Genomic DNA, 20,497 nt, shown 5'->3' on the forward strand with positions numbered 1-20,497 from the left:
TACGTTGGCGACAAGCATCATTAAAACAAAATCGCAATAAACTGGAAATACAACTTTAATATTTACATCACAAGGTTGGTTTTTGAAATTAATTTATTTTGCACCTGATGCCTTCCTACGGTGCATTAAATTTTACCAATAATATGTCTTACACAAATGACTAAAGGCTTAAAATCGTTTGCATACAGTGATTACAAATGTAACCTAATGCGCTACATTGTGTGCAAACGAAAATATGCTGTAACATAGTGTTCTTAAGATAAAAAATTGATTGATTGATGTTTACGGATTTGAGAAGTTTATGCAATTCTTATGTTGTTATTATATAAGTTTTGACTGTCTGTGGGTCACTTTAGCTTGCAACTTACAGTGCATTGAACGTGTTCTAGATCTGTGTTTTATTGAGGGTAAGTATTATAAAACTATATCATACTAGCTGATGCCCGCGACTTCGACCGCGTGGATAGTGTTTTAAAAAATAATAGGCAAGTTTGGAAATGAAGATTATCTCATATTCCAGTTCCAGTTCCCGTTTTAGCTCCCGTTCCCAACATATTATATGAATCTTATTTTGAAGAAGATTGTTATGGCAAACTAAGCCTGCTATTGGTATAGTTATAGATCATCGTCATAAAATTCACAAGTTTTTCACAAATACGGCGAGAGCTATGGATTTTTCCGGGTTAAATGTAGCATACGTCCTTTCCCAAGCTCATGTCTATCGCTGTACCAAATTTCATCAAAATCAGTTCTGTATCTCCGGCGTAAAAGCGTAACAAACAAACTTACATTCACATTTATAATATTATACTAGCTGACCCAGCAAACGTTTTATCGCCCTATAAAGTAATTTAAAAAAAATTGGGGGATAAAAATAGATGCAACTGATTCCCAGATCTACCAAATACATCGTACTACAATTATTGTATTCGATTGCCATCTTGCAACCCTATAGCGGATTTGTGGTTGGAACAGAATAAAATAAAAATCGCGATACAATAAAGTTGTAGATCGTAGAAGGGCGAAAATTGTATGTATTTGTAATTGAAGTTGTATGTATTTCTCATATATTTTTCATATCCGAAAGCATTTCTTTTAGAAAGTGGAGTCCTTGCAATTCAAAAGGTTTGTTTCTATGCAAATGGCTTTGTAACACATTGAAGGCACGTTGTCAACTAGAGTCGAACAACGCTGTACCTTATTGCTTTGGTCACTGTTATATAATTGTCAAAACAATCGCTTTTGCTGCTAGAAAGTTAAACAAGAACTACTATAAAACTGGTCAAGTGCGAGTCAGGTGCGCAAACGAAGGGTTCCGTACCATCGTATTAGATAATATCAGGCCTATCTCACTCCCCATGTTGTGCACCATTGGGAGGTTCCTTTGCACAGGATACCCGCTAGGTTATGGGTACCACAACGGCGCCTATTTCGGCCGTGAAGCAGTGTTCGTATTCGTACGTAGGCCGTAGCTAGTGAAATTACTGGGCAAATGAGACTTAACATCTTACTCGTATGTCTCAAGGTGACAAACGCAATTGTAATGCCACTCGGAATTTTTAGGCTTTTCAAGAATCCTGAGTGGCACTGCATTCTAATGGGCAGGGCGTATAAATAACCATCAGCTAAACGTCCTGACACAAAAAAAGGTATCGAAAACATAAGTACGAGCGGCTGCCTCTACAGAGTAGGCCATCCAGTAGGGACTCACGACTTCCCGAGCTAACAGTGTTTGTATGATATTTATGTGTTGACTCGTAGACTGTCTTGTTCGCTTATTATTGCCATAAAATCATAAAATATAAGATATTTGGTTTTATAAGAAAGGTACAAGATTATAGTCAGTCTATCAATCGATAGCGATCCTACCTACTAAGCTAGTATATAGAGGTCCCGGGTCCGAATCCCGGTAGGTGCAAGCATTTATATGATGATTACGGATGTTTGTTTCCGAGTCATGGATGTTTAAATGTATTTATGTATGCATAACACAGGCTATATATGCTTAACTTAGGGCAAGATAATTTGTGTAAAAAGTGTGTCAATATTATTATTATCAATGACGGCACGTTTCATACAATCGAGTGAATCGGTTTTTTCTTAGAGAGTTTCGCTAGGCTGTGAGTTACAAGAGGCTTGGTAGCTGAAGTATGATACAAATGGTCTAGTTAACGTTAGGGTGTCGAATTTTACGTGAAGAAGTACACACGCGCATCGGAAAAATGCACTTTGATAATTTTTCCCGAACGCTCCAAAAAAATAATTCAAAACATTCTGTTGACAGCTCGCCGTATTCCAAACTAATACTTATAATATATTTATTTCGTCTACCCTCTTTAAATATTAAGAACCTTCCTCAAATATTTCATCGTATGTGAGCGAGACCGCCATATATAAGTTAAAAGTAGAAAAATATATGTGCCAAACTTAGCATTCCGTGCGTCACTTGAGGACGTACTGATTTCGAACCGTTAGTCAAAGATTAAATCATATTATAGATGTGGTAATCGTTCTTTATTTAATTATTAGACTTTCTCAAAATCTGCGAATTATGATCAGATCATTTATTTATTTAAATTAAAACGTAACATATTATTGTATATTTATAACACTAACCTTATTGCAATATAAAATTTTATTCTTACTTGCGTACATTTAAAAATGCCCTTACTAGAATGTGATATACAGTTTTTAAAACTGGGCGGAGGGTAGATTCAAATTTTTCTTTTTGCACAAAATTTAATAATACGTCTTTTGTAACGGGCTTAGTAACTCGTTTTTCTAGTGAATATTTACAGGTACCAAAGTTTTAGTACCTTTATGTTTAGTTATTTAGTGCAACAAAAAGATTTGAATCTACCCTCCACACCAGTTTTAAAAACTGTATTGCGGTTCATCGTACTTTAAAATTATTTTCAAGAAATTTAAATTACATTATTTTAAAAAAAAAGAGTGTGTGTGTTCTTATATATGCACGCAGGAAGTTATACTTCTTTGGACTAACGAAGCAAAAATCATTAAAATGATTTATTCCTCGTTTTTATTTTTAGAAAGAACATTTTTATAAAAATCTTGCAAATATGGCTTTGACAATTAATTATTACTATATATACGGCTAATGGAATACGACTGTGTGGGCTTGAACCCTTTGCCTGTCCTAAAAATTGACGAATAAACCAAAAAAAAAATACGTATATCGCAAATGTTACAAATTTTTTGGAACAAACTTCAACCCTGTTTCTTTTGTGTTACAGTGATGACGCGCACATCTTAAAATTTTTACTCTCATCATATTTTCATAACGCGCCTAAAGAAGTATACCTTCAACAATGTTTACGTAAAAAATATATGGCCATAAGCTTTTTGAAATTAGATTTTAATGATGCCTAAACAACCATTTGTTTATCTATGACACTTTCACGCCATTCATGTTTGCAATCACGCGCAGTGATCGCGATCAGTACCTCTCACTTGCACGGGCGTTCAACTTGTAGTTCGTCTAACTGGAATCCTAATAGTGACCAATAAAGTGATAACTTGTGATTAACGCTAAGAGAAATATTTGGTTACACACGTCTGTATATTGAAAGTGATAATGAACAGCGAAATTTATGATAGATTTGGTAGGTAAATTAAATATTGTAAAAGAAAGTAATGATCAATACAATTATTTGTTAGACTTGACTTATTGAGAAGGACATTTGATGTGGTTTAGTCATACAGGATGGGTGAAAGGTTTTATTTTGGAAAAGGAGGATAATCGAGCGTACGGGTCACCTGATGTTTACTGATCACCGCCGCCCTCCAGCAATACTAGAAGAATCACAGGTGCGTTGCCGGCCTTTAAGGCTAAGTTGATCAAAGAAATGATATATTGTACACAATATGATAACTCACAAATTCAAATTCAAATATTTTTATACAAAATAGGATGTGATATCACATAATGGAAGGCGAAAACTACCACCCATTCCACCAAAGTATGTCTCAGACCTAAGAAGTACTGTGCAAGTGCAGATGAAACCCCGTTACATATCCTCTCTGAATGTGGTCCTTTAATGCGTAAACGTAGCATCTCTTTTGGAAGTCCAATTTTTCAACCATTTGAGATACGTTAGCTCGCTGGAAAAGATATAATCTAATATATAAAATTCTCGTGTCATGGTGTTAAACTTTGAACTCCTCCGAAACGGCTTGACCGATTCTCATGAAATTATGAGTGCATATTAGGTAGGTCTGAGAATCGGACAACATCTATTTTTCATCCCCCTAAATGTTAAGGGAGGTCCACACAATTTTTTTTTTTTTTTTTTTGACATTTTTTTTTATATTTGTTTGATTATTTCACCCATCTACGATCAACAGTTCCTTTTGTATCGCGATTTTAATACCGGCAATACAACGTTTGCTGGGTCAGCTAGTAAGATTCATAAAAAGAATCAATCTTAACAGTGAACTATATAGTTTACAAACCTTAACCATTCTTATTAAAAGGTATTCCTATACTCTATTATATGTTATCAAGTTGAAAACTCACCTAAATGTAATAAATTTTGTAGAATTCGAATTCGAATCTCCCAACAATTGAAATTCGATTTTATTACGAGAGTACTCACACATACGATTGCCCTAAATCGTAATATAAATAACTTCATTACAATCGGACTTCTGACATATTTTTGACATAATGTCGCTTCGATTCTATTCTCGTTTTGTTTTTGTTTTTTCTGAGTGGCACTAAAGTTGCGCTTGTCACCTTGAGACATAAGATGTTAATTCTCATTTGCCCAGTAATTTCACTAGCTACGGCGCCGACCGAAACACAGTAATGTTTACGCATTACTGCTTCACGGTAGAAATAAGCACCGTTGTGGTACCCATAATCCGGCATCCTGTGCAAAGGAGTCTTCCACTGGTTAAGTTGCTAAGAGGGCTACTGAAAGTAAATGTTAAATGGAATGATTTATTAGACCATTCCATCATGGAAATGGACTCAGAGGAATTATAAATTCCTTAGATTTAAATAACTATTCATAAATAAATAATAATCTAATACTAGATTATATTTAAGAAATTGATCAGAGAAGCTGTTCGGGTTGATTCCAGCGGCCGAATTCCACCACCGGACATTACGTCCTAAGTACCAAGTTATCATCACGCTGACATCTGGTATTCCACAACCGCGTGTTTTGCATGAAATTTCTTGCCTCTCACAGCCACTTTGTGGGATCAATTACCGGCTACTATTTTTCCGAACCGATACGACTTCAATAAAAGAGCATACTCCCACCTTAAAGGCCGGCAACTCATCTCTGGACACCTGTTGTTGCGGATATGCATGGGTGGTTGTCTTAGCACTCCCATTCCGTGAGCCTCTTGCCTGTTTGCCTCCTCTTAAATATAAATATAATATAATAATGCAAGATCGATAAGAATATACCTACCCTTGTAGGAATAAACCCCAGACCTACAACTTACTGGCGTATAAACAAAACACAGCGTGCGAGAAAGGATGTCTAACGGAGAACCAATTTTTATTGTTACTAATTTTGATTGACAATTCGTAAAAAAAAACAGCCACGCATTAGCTCTTTTGAATATTAAACTATATAGTATGCGCGACATGGATAAATAAAAATTGCTCACGTGTTATCGGATGTCAGATGATCTATACGATAGTAATTTAGTCTTCAGTATAAACTTCATTTTCTATTAAAGAGACATAAAATTTAATGCATATTTAATACCTTCTTGTCAAGAACAGAATTTGAGAGCTTTTATCGGACACTCAATTACGTTTCACTTTCGGCGAAATTCAATTTATCTCGATTCAAGAGATTAATCAGAAATGTCATTGTTATTCGTTTTACTATAAACGAGATGTTTGCTCGTAATTAAATGATTGATTATACTTTATAATTCTCAATATAGTTCGTTTTTGCATTCGATTAATGATGATGGAATGAAATAATTCATTGTTATAGTTGTACTTGAAAAAATATAATATTTTTTGACTTAAGCCAGATTCGAGATTTCGAAAGCCTTTGTAACAATATTACTCGTAAATTTAGACAAATCATTTCAGGAACCACCGATCTAGTGCCACTGTCTAGCTATTCAAAGAAATATTGTTGCTAACTTATTCTAAAACCGTTTAATATTGTGACTCAAAAAACTTCAACATTTTGTTTAATTTTTCAAATCACCAGGAGACCATAACAACGAAAGATGTTAAGTCGAGCGAAATGGTTGATGCTGGCGATAGCAGCAGTACTGGCGTTGCAGTCGCGAGGTGAAGGTGGGATCAGACTTCCTGATCAGCCAAGTCAAGAAGAAGGAAGGTCGCTAAACTTCAATGATGATCATGGACGATCGGTAAGAATTTTTATTTAAAAAAAAGTGTCGGCGTGAAATCACGCAATCAACTTTGCAAATAGAATCTGTTCCCAAAATTATAATACTATAGCCGAATATTTTTTATGACAATAAGGAACGAGACAATTAGGATGTTGAGCTGATGGAAATTGATACGCCCTGTCCATTACAATGCTGTGCCGCTTAGGATTATTGATAAACCCAAAAATTTTGATCGGCACCACAATTGCGCTCGTCACCTTGAGGCATAAAATGTAAAGTCGCCCTTGAGACCGAAACACAGTATTGCTTACACATTACTGCTTCACGGCAGAAATAGGTACCGTTGTGGTACCCATAATCTAGCCGGCATCCGGTGCAAAGGAGCCTCCCACCAGTGGTAATCTATCTGGCATCCTGTGCAAAGGAACCTCCCATTGGTCAAAATCTAGGCGACAGGATCACTAGCTACCGCACCCTTTAGACCGAAACAGAGTAATGATTACATATTACTGTTGCCTTTTACCAATGCGAGGATCCTTTGCACCGGATGCCAGCTAGATTATGGCTACCACAACGGTGCCTATTTCTGCAGTAAAGCAGTTATGTGTAAGCATTATTTTGTTTCGGTCTGCAGGGCGCCGTAGCTAGTGAAATTACTGTGCAAATGAAACTTAACATACTTATGTCTCAAGGTGACGAGCGCAATTGTAGTACCACTCAGGAATTTTGGGTTTTTCAAGAATCCTGAGCGGCACTGTATTGTAATTGGCAGGCACTAACAATTACCATCAGTTGAACGTCCTGCTCGTCTCGTCCCTTATTTTCATAAAAAAAAATAAAAAAATTCTAATTTTAACTTATTTTGACCAATAGCAGCAAGCTCAAGGACGAGGTCTTCTGGATTGGATAGGACTCGGTGAAGACCAGGACCCATACATCCAACAAGCAACTCAGCAGTGCATCAGCGGAGATTTGGCAGACTGCTTCAAAGCTCAGGCCTTGAGGTCGTTTGATGACTTCTTTGACAAACAAGCATACCAGTGAGTTACTATTAAATAATAATAAATTGATGTAATGTAAGTATTCATGTCGCTATGAGCCTCAGAGGGCAATGGTTTTTCGCGATTTTCAGCAAAACGGTAAGTTTTATCTTATCTTGAGTATTTTTTTTTCCATACACGGGAATGATGGGGAACTTCAAAATATTATTTATAATTGGGCGTAATTCCAGAAAAACGTTCCACAATCATGTAGAAATTGAATAAAAAACACACACCTGGTCACGTGATTCATATTAACGGACTGACAAAAAATGGCAGCGCTACTGTCACTCTTTAAATGACATCATGACATAGTAGCCCAACCCATATGTATGAAATACGCTAATATTTATTAAACTTTAAACACGAATTTTTTCAAATGTGATGGTTGTGGTTTGGAACTTTTTTCAGGAACTACGTCCAATTATGATTTGAACAATTTTACTGATTTTCAGCTTGTTGGGAATTTATGCATCTTCATATATCTAAATTGACCGGACTATCATGTGTGTGTTGATAACTTAAAACAAAGTCTTAAGTTCAACATTTTAACCTAATAATTAAATCAAAAAAACTTTGTTTTGCCTTTCTTCAACACAAATGTCTAGTCTAAAACATATTTCGCCATTGCTTGTACTTGGCGATGAATAAAAACTTGTTTCTCTTGGAATGGAACTGATGGACTCCGATCAGTAATTATTAAAATCAAAAAAGAAAACGGGCTAACATGGTAAACGTACGGTAACAAATAACTCTATACTAAACTTGTAGTACAATACCAATTCCGCTCGGAGTGATCGGACGATTTGTTCCTGTTTCGCCCCGCAAAGTCTCGCCCACACAAAAAATTCTTGTTTCGCCCCAGATTTTATTCCTGTTTCGTCTCGAAAATAAGAATAATGAATAATTTATTATTTTATTCTTGTTTTGCTCCACTTTTTGTTCTTTATTCGCCCCGGGTAGTAATTTATGTGTTTTACAACATGTTTTGTACGGACAGCATACAAAATATTTTAAAAATCATATTTTTGACGATAAATATTTTTAATAAACTCAACGAGTTAGTATTCAATACCAGAAATCAATTAATGGAAACAGGAGCCTTTTAACTAATTAAAATTTTACTTATTCAAATTGTTATATAATTTTGTTTAAAAACTCAATATCTTTAAAAAAAACGTGTACAACGTGTGCCCGCTAAACATGCAAGTTTATGGCTTAAAATCCTAACTTTTATCTACCGCTTTCTCCACCTTCATCTTGATGCATGGACTTCGGAAACAAGATAATTTTGCTATGTATTTGGTACGTTTATGATATTTTTGTGCCAAGTTTTATCGTTATATTTTTGAGACAACCTAAGACAGCTGTGCCGCAATCTTCAAGAACATAATACCCTGTAATAGGTTTATGAACACCTTTCATGCCATCGTTTGGTCTCGGGTAAATTATTGCTCTTATATATATCTAGAATATTGTTGTAATTCACTTTTTTTTATCTGGCTGTACAAAAATACATTTTAAAAAGTGGGACGAAACAGGAATAAAAATCAACGTGGGACGAAACAGGAATATGGGACAAAACCCCGGGGCGAAACAGGAACAAATCGATCGGACCGACCGAGAATAAATCAAGACGCGAAGCTTAGGACATGGGAATTAGTACGACAATTATAACTTCCGCGGTCCTCTCACATACCTAGTTCTATTTATCAAGGATTTGGAAATTACATTTACTGAAATACTGGTTATGTTGGTTTATTTGCATTATTGTTGCGTGGTCGCCATCGTATTATTTCTGGCAATTTATGTCGATTTATTGTTAGCACTTAGTAGGTACTTTCTTATTTATTATATTCAAAGATTAGTACAGCGTTTGTGTTGTGTGCGTAGTAATAATATTATGACAGTCCTAATCCTGTTAAGTATGAGAGAAAATCAAATATAAGCCTCAGAACTTTATTACATCATCTAATGTATAGTATTCTAAGAGACCAAACTAGCACATTACATTGATTGAACTTGATCGGAACGCTCCTTTCGATGTCCGAGCAAGAACAAGTACAAGAAACGCTCCCACTGTTTAACTCAGGCCCCGACTGCATTAAACTCGCACGATGCAGGCAACGCTAATAAATTACGTTAGAATTTTCTAATAAATGTTGTTACGATCCACAGATTATCGGAAAATGCTGTCCTCGTTAAGGTTGAGTCTCAGGCACGAGCCTTATCCAGGGAACCACCACAACTCAGCTCCCAACCAAGAAGTGACGACACCGATTGGGATGGCCTAGTGAAATACGGATTGAGGAAAATTGAAAGGTAAAATCTCTTAAGATTTTTAGTGCGCTCTATATAGCGCAGTTCCGGCCACATATAGAGCTTTTGCTGTCATCTCTGGTCTTGCGCACTCCAGTACCAGCTCAATCCATTTGACCACGTGCAACGCAGAGCAGCTCGAATTGTCGGGGACCCAGTGCTTTGTGAACGGCTGCATCAGTTGCCTTCATTATATGTCTTGTACCGCATTTATCACGGAGGGTATTCCGAAGAGCTGTTTCACCTGATTCCTGCCGCTGAATTCGTTCTTCACACGTCATGCTACAAATTAGGATATCATCCTCACCATCTGGATAAGGGCGGTCCTCCACAATGCGGTTTTTAAGGAATTTTCTTTCCACGTACTACAAAGCTGTGGAATGAGCTTCCTTTGGCGGTGTTTCCGGGACAATATGACATGAGTACCTGCAAAAAAGCTCGTAAACCATCCTTAAAGGCCAGCAAAGTTCCTCTGGTATTGCAAGAGAATGTGGGTGGCCGCGATCACTTAACACCAGGTTTGTCTGCGTTTGTTCTCGTTTGTTCTCCTTTTCTATAAAAAGAAACAAAAAGTTCACAAATGTCAATAAGTGTTTCTGTATTTTTGCATAGCAAAACAAAAAAAAACGTATCTTACTTTATTACTTATATATAAATTATATGACGAATTGTATGTTCAGACGTATGGAACAACGTAAATCTTCGCCTTTTAGCCAAAATATGGCCACAGCATATGATGTGAAAATTATTTTGAATGCAAAACTCTGTAGAACTTTGATATCTTTATTGACTATCTGTTTTTAAGTCATAGCCAGTAAAAGTTCAATCATCTAGGGCTATTTAATTGGATTCTTACTAATTTGGATATTTTTGAAGGTTTCTCCGGTCAACCGCATTAGAGATGCAACTTGATAACGAGGTGACATCGAATGGCGTGATAGCACCGAGATTTATAGACGAGATTGCCGACGAAGTTGACATCATTGAGGATAAAAAGGCCCCTCCATTCCGTAAGTATAAAATTCCAATTCAAATAATCTTCAACCACGTTAATAATTGACATAATTTTTACATCTACCGTATTCTTGAAAAAAAAAAAATATTTAGAAGACCTACCTAAATAAGAATCTACTTTTCACTATTTTAAATCGTCCTTTAAGAAACATTTCTTTGATCACCTTCGATTGAGTTATTCCAAAGAATAATTTTATACATTTGAAAATTATTCCTGACAATAGCTCAATTCGAAGGTGATCAATGAATACCTTGAATATCACTTTTAGAGGTCTTAGAAATGTAAAGTATTTCAGGATGTGTGGCGGTCCTCCACAGTGCGGTTTTCAAGGAGCTTTCTTCCACGTACTACAAAACTGTGGAATGATCTTCCTTCTGCGGTGTTTCTGGGACGCTACGACATGGGTACCCTCAAAAAAAGCGCGTACACCATCGTTAAAGGCCGGCAACGCTCTTGTGATTACTCTGGTGTTGCAAGAGAATGTGGGCGGCGGTGATCACTTAACACCAGATGACCCGTACGCTCGTTTGTCCTCCTTTTTCCATAAAAAAAAAAGGATATGGTTTTTGCCAGTTTCTTTTTTCTATATTATGTTCAAGTCAATACCAACAAAAGGATTGGCATGTCATATTAACTCTTTAAAAAAATAATATACGAAATAGCAGAAAAGATTTTAAATTTGCTCATTTCTGTGGATGTAATAGGAGATTAATAGGGATCCCATAAGGTGGACTGATGATCTGTTAGTACGAATCGATTGGATACAGAAAATGCAAAATCAATCTTAGCAACAAACTTTGGACGCACCTGTTTATATCATGGATGTTTGGCTGATATATTATTGATGTTTTTTTCTAGGTCGCCATAAGCTCAAGAAACTGATCATCCCCATGTTGTTGATCCTGAAGCTGTTCAAGTTGAAGTTGCTCCTTTTCCTGCCCCTCATTCTTGGCTTAGCCAGCTTTAAGAAATTCTTGGGATTCATGGCTCTTGTTATACCTGGTGAGCATATTACTTGATTTTCAAAATATATTGTGAAATATTGTTGATAAAAGAGATTTTAGTGATAATTATTATGAGGCTAGTTTTTTTAGGACGTTCAGCAGATGGTAATTGATACGTCCTACCCATTACAATGCAGTGCCGCTCAGAATTCTTGAAAAACCCAAAAATATTGAGAAACTCTACAATTGCGCTCGACACCTTGAGACGTGAGATGTTAAGTCTCATTTGCCCAGTAATTTCACTAGCTACGGCGCCCTTTAGAACGAAACACAGTAATGTTTACACATTTCTGCTTTACGGTAGAAATAGGCGCCGTTGTAGTACCTATAACCTAGCCGGCATCCTGTGCAAAGGAGCCTCCCACTGGCTAGTTGAAAAGAAATTGAAGATAATAAAGTTAGGATCCTTCCTTAAACAGAATCTTTGAACAAATTAAATATGAAAACCTAATGTATGAACGATGCGGGACTCGAGCCCGTGACGTCTCGCGTTCCGTCCGAGCACTCTTCCACTGAGCCAGCCGTTCGAGTGACGAAAAGTTCATAAAACTGAGATATGTCTTCAATTTTATAATTTTGTTTTAAAATTTAATTTGTGCCATTACTCCCAGAAGTGAGGGATGTCACATTAAAAATAACAAATTGTTTAGATTTACAAGAGCGACATCTCAAACCAATTTTCTTATATGCAAATACTGGGGTTGAGCAGGTTATCAACTGTAAAGTAGATCCTGAAGATGAAGTCTCAACCTGAGAGTTTAACAAAGCATACAAGATTTAATAAACGATACGTCACTCGTACGGTTGGCCCAGTTAGTTCGAGTCCCGTATCGTGCATAAATTTTGTTTTCAAATTGAATTTGTGTAATTAATCCCAGAAGTGAGGGTTATAACTTTAAAAAATATAACAAATTGTTTAGAATCTTTGAACTTTATGAAGACCAACCACATTGATATCAGGTGATGCCATTTCTGCTTAAAAACTGCAGATCAATAGAACTATTATGATCCGTTTTGAAGATTGTGTGCCTTTGATCAATTCGCCTAAAGTGTGAGGGTGACGAACGCAGTGCGTGGTGATCGGGGTCACCTATATCCTATTGTGATGACTGTTATTAATAATTAGGTGGACCATCTCGTCACATTACTTATATTCAATAAAGAAGATTATTCAATAATTAATAAAATTAACCTGGGACTACTTCGCTAACAAAATACATATTATTATTTTTTCAAAGTCAAAGTTCTTTATTTACCAGAATAATTCACATGAAAAGTTTTTGAAAAATTCAAGAGTATTGACAGACATGGAAATATTCCAGTGGTTATGTTTTATAATAATTATTTTAAACTGATAAAAATCAATAATTACTGGTACATTTAATATGGCTAGCGTAAAGCCATACCTAAAAGACCCTGCAATATACAATTACAAAAATTAATAAATATTTTAAAAAATAAACAATATTTTAATAGTGTTAATAACTTAAATTTAAATCTATTTAACACTATCTCCTCTCTAATTTCTTTTGGTAATACATTAAGTATTTTTACACACGTAGCATGACAGTTTTTTTGGTACAAAGTGGTTCTAATGTGAGGTACTCGAAGTCTAGTAGGATCACGCGATGGAAACAAGGAACAGTCGCCTAACCGTTTGAATAAATTTAAATTTTTCTTTACAAATAAGCGTCTAGTACATAAATTTCGGTAACAGTCAGTACGTTTCAAATAGCGGTCTGCAGCTATAGAAGGGCCCTATACCGACCACAGATCTTATGCTTATTTTTTGAGCCAGTAATATTTTGTTTATATTTGTGGAGTTTTCACATAGCAAGATGCCATACCTAATTAGAGATGCTATATAGCCGTGATAGGAAATGATTGCAGCTTCTTTTGATATTGTCTTTCTGGTTTGCCTTAGAGCAATAACAAATTTATGTATTATTATTACCAGCAACATTATATTATATACCGCAATAAAGTATTTTGACTTTGACTTTGCCGATCGGGAGAATTTCTTGCGTCATTTCGTCTCTGTCAGAGCAGTTTGTTTCTGAAGCACTGGTAGTGAATTAATTTACAGCAAAAAGAAATTCTCTTGTAAGCTATTATGAAAAATATAAATGTCATTTTACTTACGAAGTATTTATTATTCTGATCTGCTATTTCAGGTGTTATTGGCTACTTTAAATTCTGCAAGCCAAACCTGACGTCACCATTTTCCTCCCAACATTTCTCAGCACCGCAGTATTCCCCAGCGGGCATTGGTATTAATGCCTTCAATCATCAACCTCAAGGGTCGTACGGGCATTATGATGCATATGTAAGTATAATTTAATCATTAATTAATGTTACATGCTAACAAGATTTACATTGCACTGTAATTAATAGTATTTCTTTTCAGTATCAACGTATTATCTATACTAATATATTATAAAGCTGCAGTGTTTGTTTGTTTGTTTGTCCTGGTCCGATTTGAATGATTCTTCTCAGTGTTGGGTAGTCCATTTATCGAGGAAGGCTATAGGCTATTTTTTCAAAATTAGGGATCCGTAATAAAATTGCTATTTTGTAACACAAGGTGTAAAATCGAAAACCTATTTTTGCGTGCGCTGCAAAAACTATTGACAATAGAACAAAATTATGTACAGGCTATAATATAGGCAATATTGTATTACTTATAAAACTATCGCGTGAATTATACTTTATATGGCAAAACAACGTTTCCCGGGTCAGCTAGTAAGTTATAAAAGTGCCTACTAGGATAGCATGTATCACAGGAGTCCAACGACAATACCTTCATAGGTATATTTATATTATATATTATTATATATATTATATCAAAAGGTGTTTTTGCTGATTTATGCTTTAGGTGATTCAAGCACCATTTTCATTCTTATATTTACCGCTATTAATATTTTAAGATTTAATTGAAATTGAAAAATTAGCAATGCAATCTATCAGATAAATCAACTATGATCTTGTATAATTAATTAAAGAGCTGCGGGCATATATGATTTTAAGCTATCTTTATCATATTGCTAGATTCTGTCCCCCTTATTCATAATAGTCTGCTAACTTAAAGAATTGCTAATTCTCACTCTGTCTTCTTCTATTGACCTAAGTCAGAATGAGAAAAAACACTCCTTAGCGGCTGTTTAATTAAAGTTAGCGGGCCATTATGAATAAGGGGGTGTGTGGGTTTTTATTGCATGCAAAGTATTTGCAGGGTTATTTTATACTTTACATAATTTTGCTTACTTTTTGGACACAGAGCGTGATAAACCAAAAAATACTCATGATCATTAAGAAATATAATACGGATATACATATTTACACAAATAAAAGAATTTATCACAAATCAAGAAAAAAAGAACAAATAAGATACCTGGCAAACGTATTTTGCTAGAGATGGCTATATCGAATTTTCATCCCTAAAAGTCCCCATAGTAGTAAGAAGTACGCGCTTTTTTGAAGGTTCTATGTCGTATCGTCCTAGAAACACCGCGCAAGGAAGCTGACTTCACTGTTGGGTTATATGTGGCAGAAAGTTCCCCAAACACCACACTATGTAAGAATGCCACACATCCAAATGGTTAGAATGATATCCAGGCTTGTGACGTGTCGTAAAGCTAAATTCAGCGGAAGAAATCAGTCATCAATTTTGGTGATGTGGTAGAAGACACATAGTGAAGCGACGTTTTTAGGCACCGCCGTTTCTATTTAAATCTTTCCATGTATAATGAAATATATTTCCTTTTCAGGCGGGCCATAAGTACGGTTCCGGAATATCATTTCGCGATCATGAAACAAGCCCTCAAGATCTCGCTTATCAGGGCTGGGAATACAGAAATAAAAACAATGCAGACATAAAAGCTGAAGAAGCTTAATATTAACATCTTAGAACACCGAATCGTGAGGTAAAAAATATATTATTACATAAATAAGTATTAAGGTTAAACCCCACTAAAGCACTTTTGTGCAGCTTGCGTAGCTAATACGCAACACTGAAGTGAAGCAATGCAAATTTTGGATTGGTAATTAATACCTATTCTTATTTTCAAACAAATAATTATTAATTTTGAAATCTCTAGTATGTAGAACAATAAAAAATTAGGTGTTTTTTTAGTTTTTGCAGCTTTCAAAGATAAAAGTAAAAAGGTCTCATGAAGTTTTAATTAATTTAACTATGTCATTGGGCCAACTTGTACCGCGTCACCGTCTAATAATTATTTATTGATTTTTCTATTCCTCGATATTATTAATTATTGATACCCTAAAGCTATCCTATGTTTTTCTGTAGATATATTTATGACGATCGTTTGAATTACAAGAGTTAAAAGCATAACAAACACCCTAACCATTGGATTTGATGTAATATTAGGATTTAACCCAATATTTTTGGACTCACTGCGGTACCGCAACGTAATGCTAAAGTGAGGTTTCAACTTTACAGTGAAATTATTGTAATTTATTCAGAACGGTGCCTAGTATAACTGTTATAATATAATGATTTTATAAACTAACAGAACATTTTTGTAATGTATTATTTGTGCCATATTTGTTACAATGATTAATTACACAGTTGCGACTGACATTGTTATGTTATTAGTCCGTTTTGTAATACATTATTTGTACAAATGGGTACCAGACGCTTTCTTTATAAGTAGTTTTTATGTTAATATAAGAAGAATTAGTTTTAGATAAGTGTTTATAAGTCAAAATTTATTCTTTAACTGTTTTTAGCTTATTCATTTTCCTTCCTAACTTAAGTTATTTTAATATTATAAGACTGTGTACATTATTCGAGGCTACGAGAAATTAGATTCTAGTTTATATTTTTTATTAATGTATTAATGTATATTAATAAGTTTATTTTAGTTAGTTAAGTTACTATCAATATTTTAAGTTTTTTCTTTGCTCAACGCCAGTGTTAGAGAGTACATATTTATTTAAATATGTACTCATCATGTCATTGTTTGTGTATAATAGCGCGATAAATGAATATTATATGTAACCACATAAATCCTAGTACTTTTATACTTACTGATAAATAAAGAAATTCGTGCGAAATTATTCCCCAACCAAGCCAAAATATTCAAAAATGCACAACGTTAATGTTCAAGTTTTCACTTCTGCCGGCACTCCCGGAGTGCAACCCGTTATTTTTTTAATGTGTGAGTGTGCTGAAAATAGAGGCTAACTGTTCACCTCTAATTTTTCGACGTGTTCGATCTGTCACAGTCTATCAAGACGTATTAATTAGCTAAGGTGGGACATATTATATCATCAGTTGTACATAATATTCGTCGAAATGTTTTAAAGATAATTTATTTTCATTGCCAATTTTACTAAAATAATTATGATATCAATATTTAACGTAATGAAAGATACGATAATTAAATGTTCAATAAATATTCCCTGATCTATTAAAAGCTTTTTAGGAATAAAGCCACTAGGGGCTAACAATGAGAAGAATACGAAATATTTATCGAGGATAATAATTTTCCTTAATTTCAAATTATTGCCCAATTTTCTTATGTCTTATTATAATTTTGCACGTGTCGTTACACTTATTAGGCCTCCCTTTGTGTTGAAAGCCTTCAATATCTCCTTGTTATTTATTCTAAAGAAATATTGTCAAGACTGTGTCAACGTTAAAATAAATATGTCTTACATAATTTCCCTTTTGTATTATTACTTTTATAAGATATTCTTTTGTTACTTTTCTATCGTTTTGTCAAAGTTTTTTATTTTATTTTATAATTATAATATGTGAACGTTAGATTAAGGATTGGTCTCCGCTTCGCTACAACTAGATATATATATATAGCACTACCTACGAACAATAGCTTTTTTATTACGGCAACTATTAGATGCTTGTGTGCGTGACATCTTGACACTCAATGGCATCTTTCAAATTTTGTAACATACGCTTCGTGTTATTTTACATTGAAATTAATAAAATACAAAATACTTACTGATGATATGTGATCCCGGTGTCTTTCTTATTTCTTGTAGTATTATTTTTAAAAAGTTTAACTACGCAATCCGCCATTTTAGTTTCAATTATTATCAAAGTTTAACAGAACATATGGCACGTCAACGTCACACATTGTTCGAGACTGGCTCGAGTACGCCCACTTGGGCGCACTTTGCGACTACGCCTTCGATATCTAGTTGGAGCGCAGCAGAGACCAATACTCCATCAAAGATGTGAACGTTTGCCGGTTATTTTCGTAACAACTGTCATTCTAAAATAACGATAGTTATATTTAATTAAACAAAATACATTTTAAAGAAGCGTTTATTTTTAATTATTTAGGCGGTAGAGCTTTTTGTTTGTCAAGAAACTGAACAGAAGTACGTTCGTCTCGTCACATTTTCTCAAAAAAAAAATAGCGCGTATCTTTTAAAATGTATTTCACTTAAATTATTAGTAACTTGTTAAATTCATTCACTATGGCAAATATATTGAAATTATTAGAAAAACAAACGTTTTGCTGTAAAATTTTTATACCTAAATTAGGTACAATGAAACGTAAACTTTATAAGTTATTGTAATTTGTATTTTTATGAAAGGTAATTTTATTAAACATTTTCTATGAAAGCATTTGTATTATTTTAAACATTTTTATGTAAAACTCTCATTTGAATACATCTATATATAAAGATTTAATTTCTAAAAATTCCTCAGCAAAATAGTTTGAAATGAGTAGCTACAATATTTAAGGCAATTTTAATTTCAAAATTCGTCGAATTATGCCGCCAAACTCGTAAAAATTGGTTCATCCATTTAAAAGTAATTGCAGAAATTAAAAAAAAATTGAGCTCAAAAGCATAGAACAGCTATTTTTTGAGCTCGAAAATGACGCATTGATTAAAATATAAGTGCTCAGCGGGAAGTTGCACGGATGGCCTTTAGGTCAACTGTTTCATAATTTGTTTGAAGGCACTCTCATGTAGTATCGCCCTGGCAACACCGCACATGTAATTTTATTCCCTGTAGGTAAGTATCCATTCATATTCTATCTTATTACTATTGGCGTTAAACTGGAAGAATTGTTATAAATTATTACGAAAGTAGATGATAACCAGCCCATTGAAAAAACAATGCTTGATAAATTTTTAATATTGTTGTTTTTCTTATATCTTAAGCCTACCAATACGGCTGCATATGTGCCTTTACAACTACATTATCCTTATCAACATCGTCATCTTGTACAAATTCTATTTCATCAAAGTCCTTTAGTAAATATACATCGTTTCTATCCGTTTCACGCCTATTTCTGTGTTTATTTTTCTGCAACTTTTGGAACGGCATGTGATATCTTAGCACTTTAGAATTCTTTTTCATGCGTCTTCGTGTTTCTGTTGTACTTTCATCAATATCAGAATGTGAATCAATTGCCTTAGATGTTATTGTTGGTGGGGATTTTGTCACTGCATTCACGTATATTTTCTTCGTTTTAATCCTGTTCTTCTTTATTATTTTCTGGATTGTTCTTTTCGGGATTTTCTTTAATTTTCTCTTTTTGTTGCTATCTTCGTAGAATGCGGTTGGTACGCGGAGAATGTTGTCTGATCGGTCTACGTATGTTTTGTTGAATGGGACCTGAAGCATAAAAGATTGTCACTGAATATATAATAGAAAGTTCACAGAGACATACAAACAGACGAACTATGGTTCAGTAAAGTCCGGAAATTTATGAAAGAGGACAAACGAGCATACGGGTCTTCTGACGGTATGTCATCACAACAGCTCATGCAGACCTGTAGCATATCATATAGGCAATTAGGCAGTGCCTCCCTCGTTATGAACTTAAATAAATATATCACTAGTGTTAAAGTTAATTTACTACCCACGGTAGGCAGTCTGCAGATTGCATAATATACGAAGCAAGCAGTGTTTCATACAACTTATGTCATACTGTCAGACTAAAGTGCAACTACGACTAGTTAGATCTACAGTTTTTTGCTAGAAAACCAATGCACGCCCCTGTCTTTTATCATCAGAGGAATCCCAAAAAAGTTGCCGACCTTATAAAGGCGTCGTAAATGAGCACATCATGAATTCAAAAACAGAAAACACCTCAACCACCACTTATTAATAAATGGAAGTTGAGGTTTAAATTGAGAGCTCCGTGGTCAGCGTCTATGGTTCTTCAGCTATTGTACAAATGGAAGCCTTAGATATGCTGGTTTGCTATCTCCCATGCTCTTTTGCAACCACAGACGAACATTGCCTGTTCGTAATTATATGTACATTTTCTGAAGATTTGAGCCTTTTCCAAAAAAAATATTTTATAGTATTATTAGTTTTTTGATATAAGTTTTCAACAATTTGTTATTCTTTTTTAAAGTGATAACTTAAATTCATCAATTAATTTGAAAACAAAATTTATGAACGAAAATTAAGGAAAGACTGCTCGCACTGATCGCGAGAGACTGATAAATTTTCTTTTCAAATTAATTTGTGATATAAGTTTTGTTAAATAAAAGATTAATTTTTTTTTTGGATTCCATTTGAAGTGTTACAGTTGAAGTGTGTAAATTAATATTTATACTAGACTTACTGAGATGAGTGTTGAGAGTATGTCTTTATTATTTGATCTGTCACCCAAGCCATAGATAGGGTCCGCTGTATTCTGAAAATAATCATGAAGTTATTGAAGTTATACTTTAGGCGCGTTATGAAAAAATGATGAGAGTGAAATTTTAAGATGTGCGCGCATTACTGTAACACAAAAGTAACAGGG

General features: G+C 34.5%; 1 protein-coding gene across 3 annotated transcripts; it reads left to right on the forward strand.

Annotated features, from left to right (window-relative positions):
- The first annotated feature begins 358 nt into the window (after positions 1–358).
- LOC126979779 (uncharacterized) lies at positions 359–18,348 on the forward strand. Of its 3 annotated transcripts, none has more exons than XM_050829312.1 (8): positions 359–407; positions 6,210–6,375; positions 7,231–7,397; positions 9,576–9,719; positions 10,593–10,726; positions 11,590–11,733; positions 13,910–14,061; positions 15,503–18,348. In XM_050829312.1, the coding sequence occupies exons 2-8, from the start codon at positions 6,229–6,231 to the stop codon at positions 15,626–15,628; spliced, it is 1,014 nt and encodes a 337-aa protein (XP_050685269.1). In that variant the 5' UTR covers positions 359–407; positions 6,210–6,228; the 3' UTR covers positions 15,629–18,348. The 3 variants fall into 3 exon arrangements, with proteins under 3 accessions (XP_050685269.1, XP_050685268.1, XP_050685270.1); XM_050829311.1 differs by lacking the exon at positions 359–407 and adding an exon at positions 3,459–3,623; XM_050829313.1 differs by lacking the exon at positions 359–407 and adding an exon at positions 3,697–3,828.
- The last annotated feature ends 2,149 nt before the right edge of the window (positions 18,349–20,497 follow it).

The sequence above is a fragment of the Leptidea sinapis genome, chromosome 4, assembly GCF_905404315.1.
Source record: "Leptidea sinapis chromosome 4, ilLepSina1.1, whole genome shotgun sequence".
In the NCBI taxonomy this organism is placed as follows: domain Eukaryota; kingdom Metazoa; phylum Arthropoda; class Insecta; order Lepidoptera; family Pieridae; genus Leptidea; species Leptidea sinapis.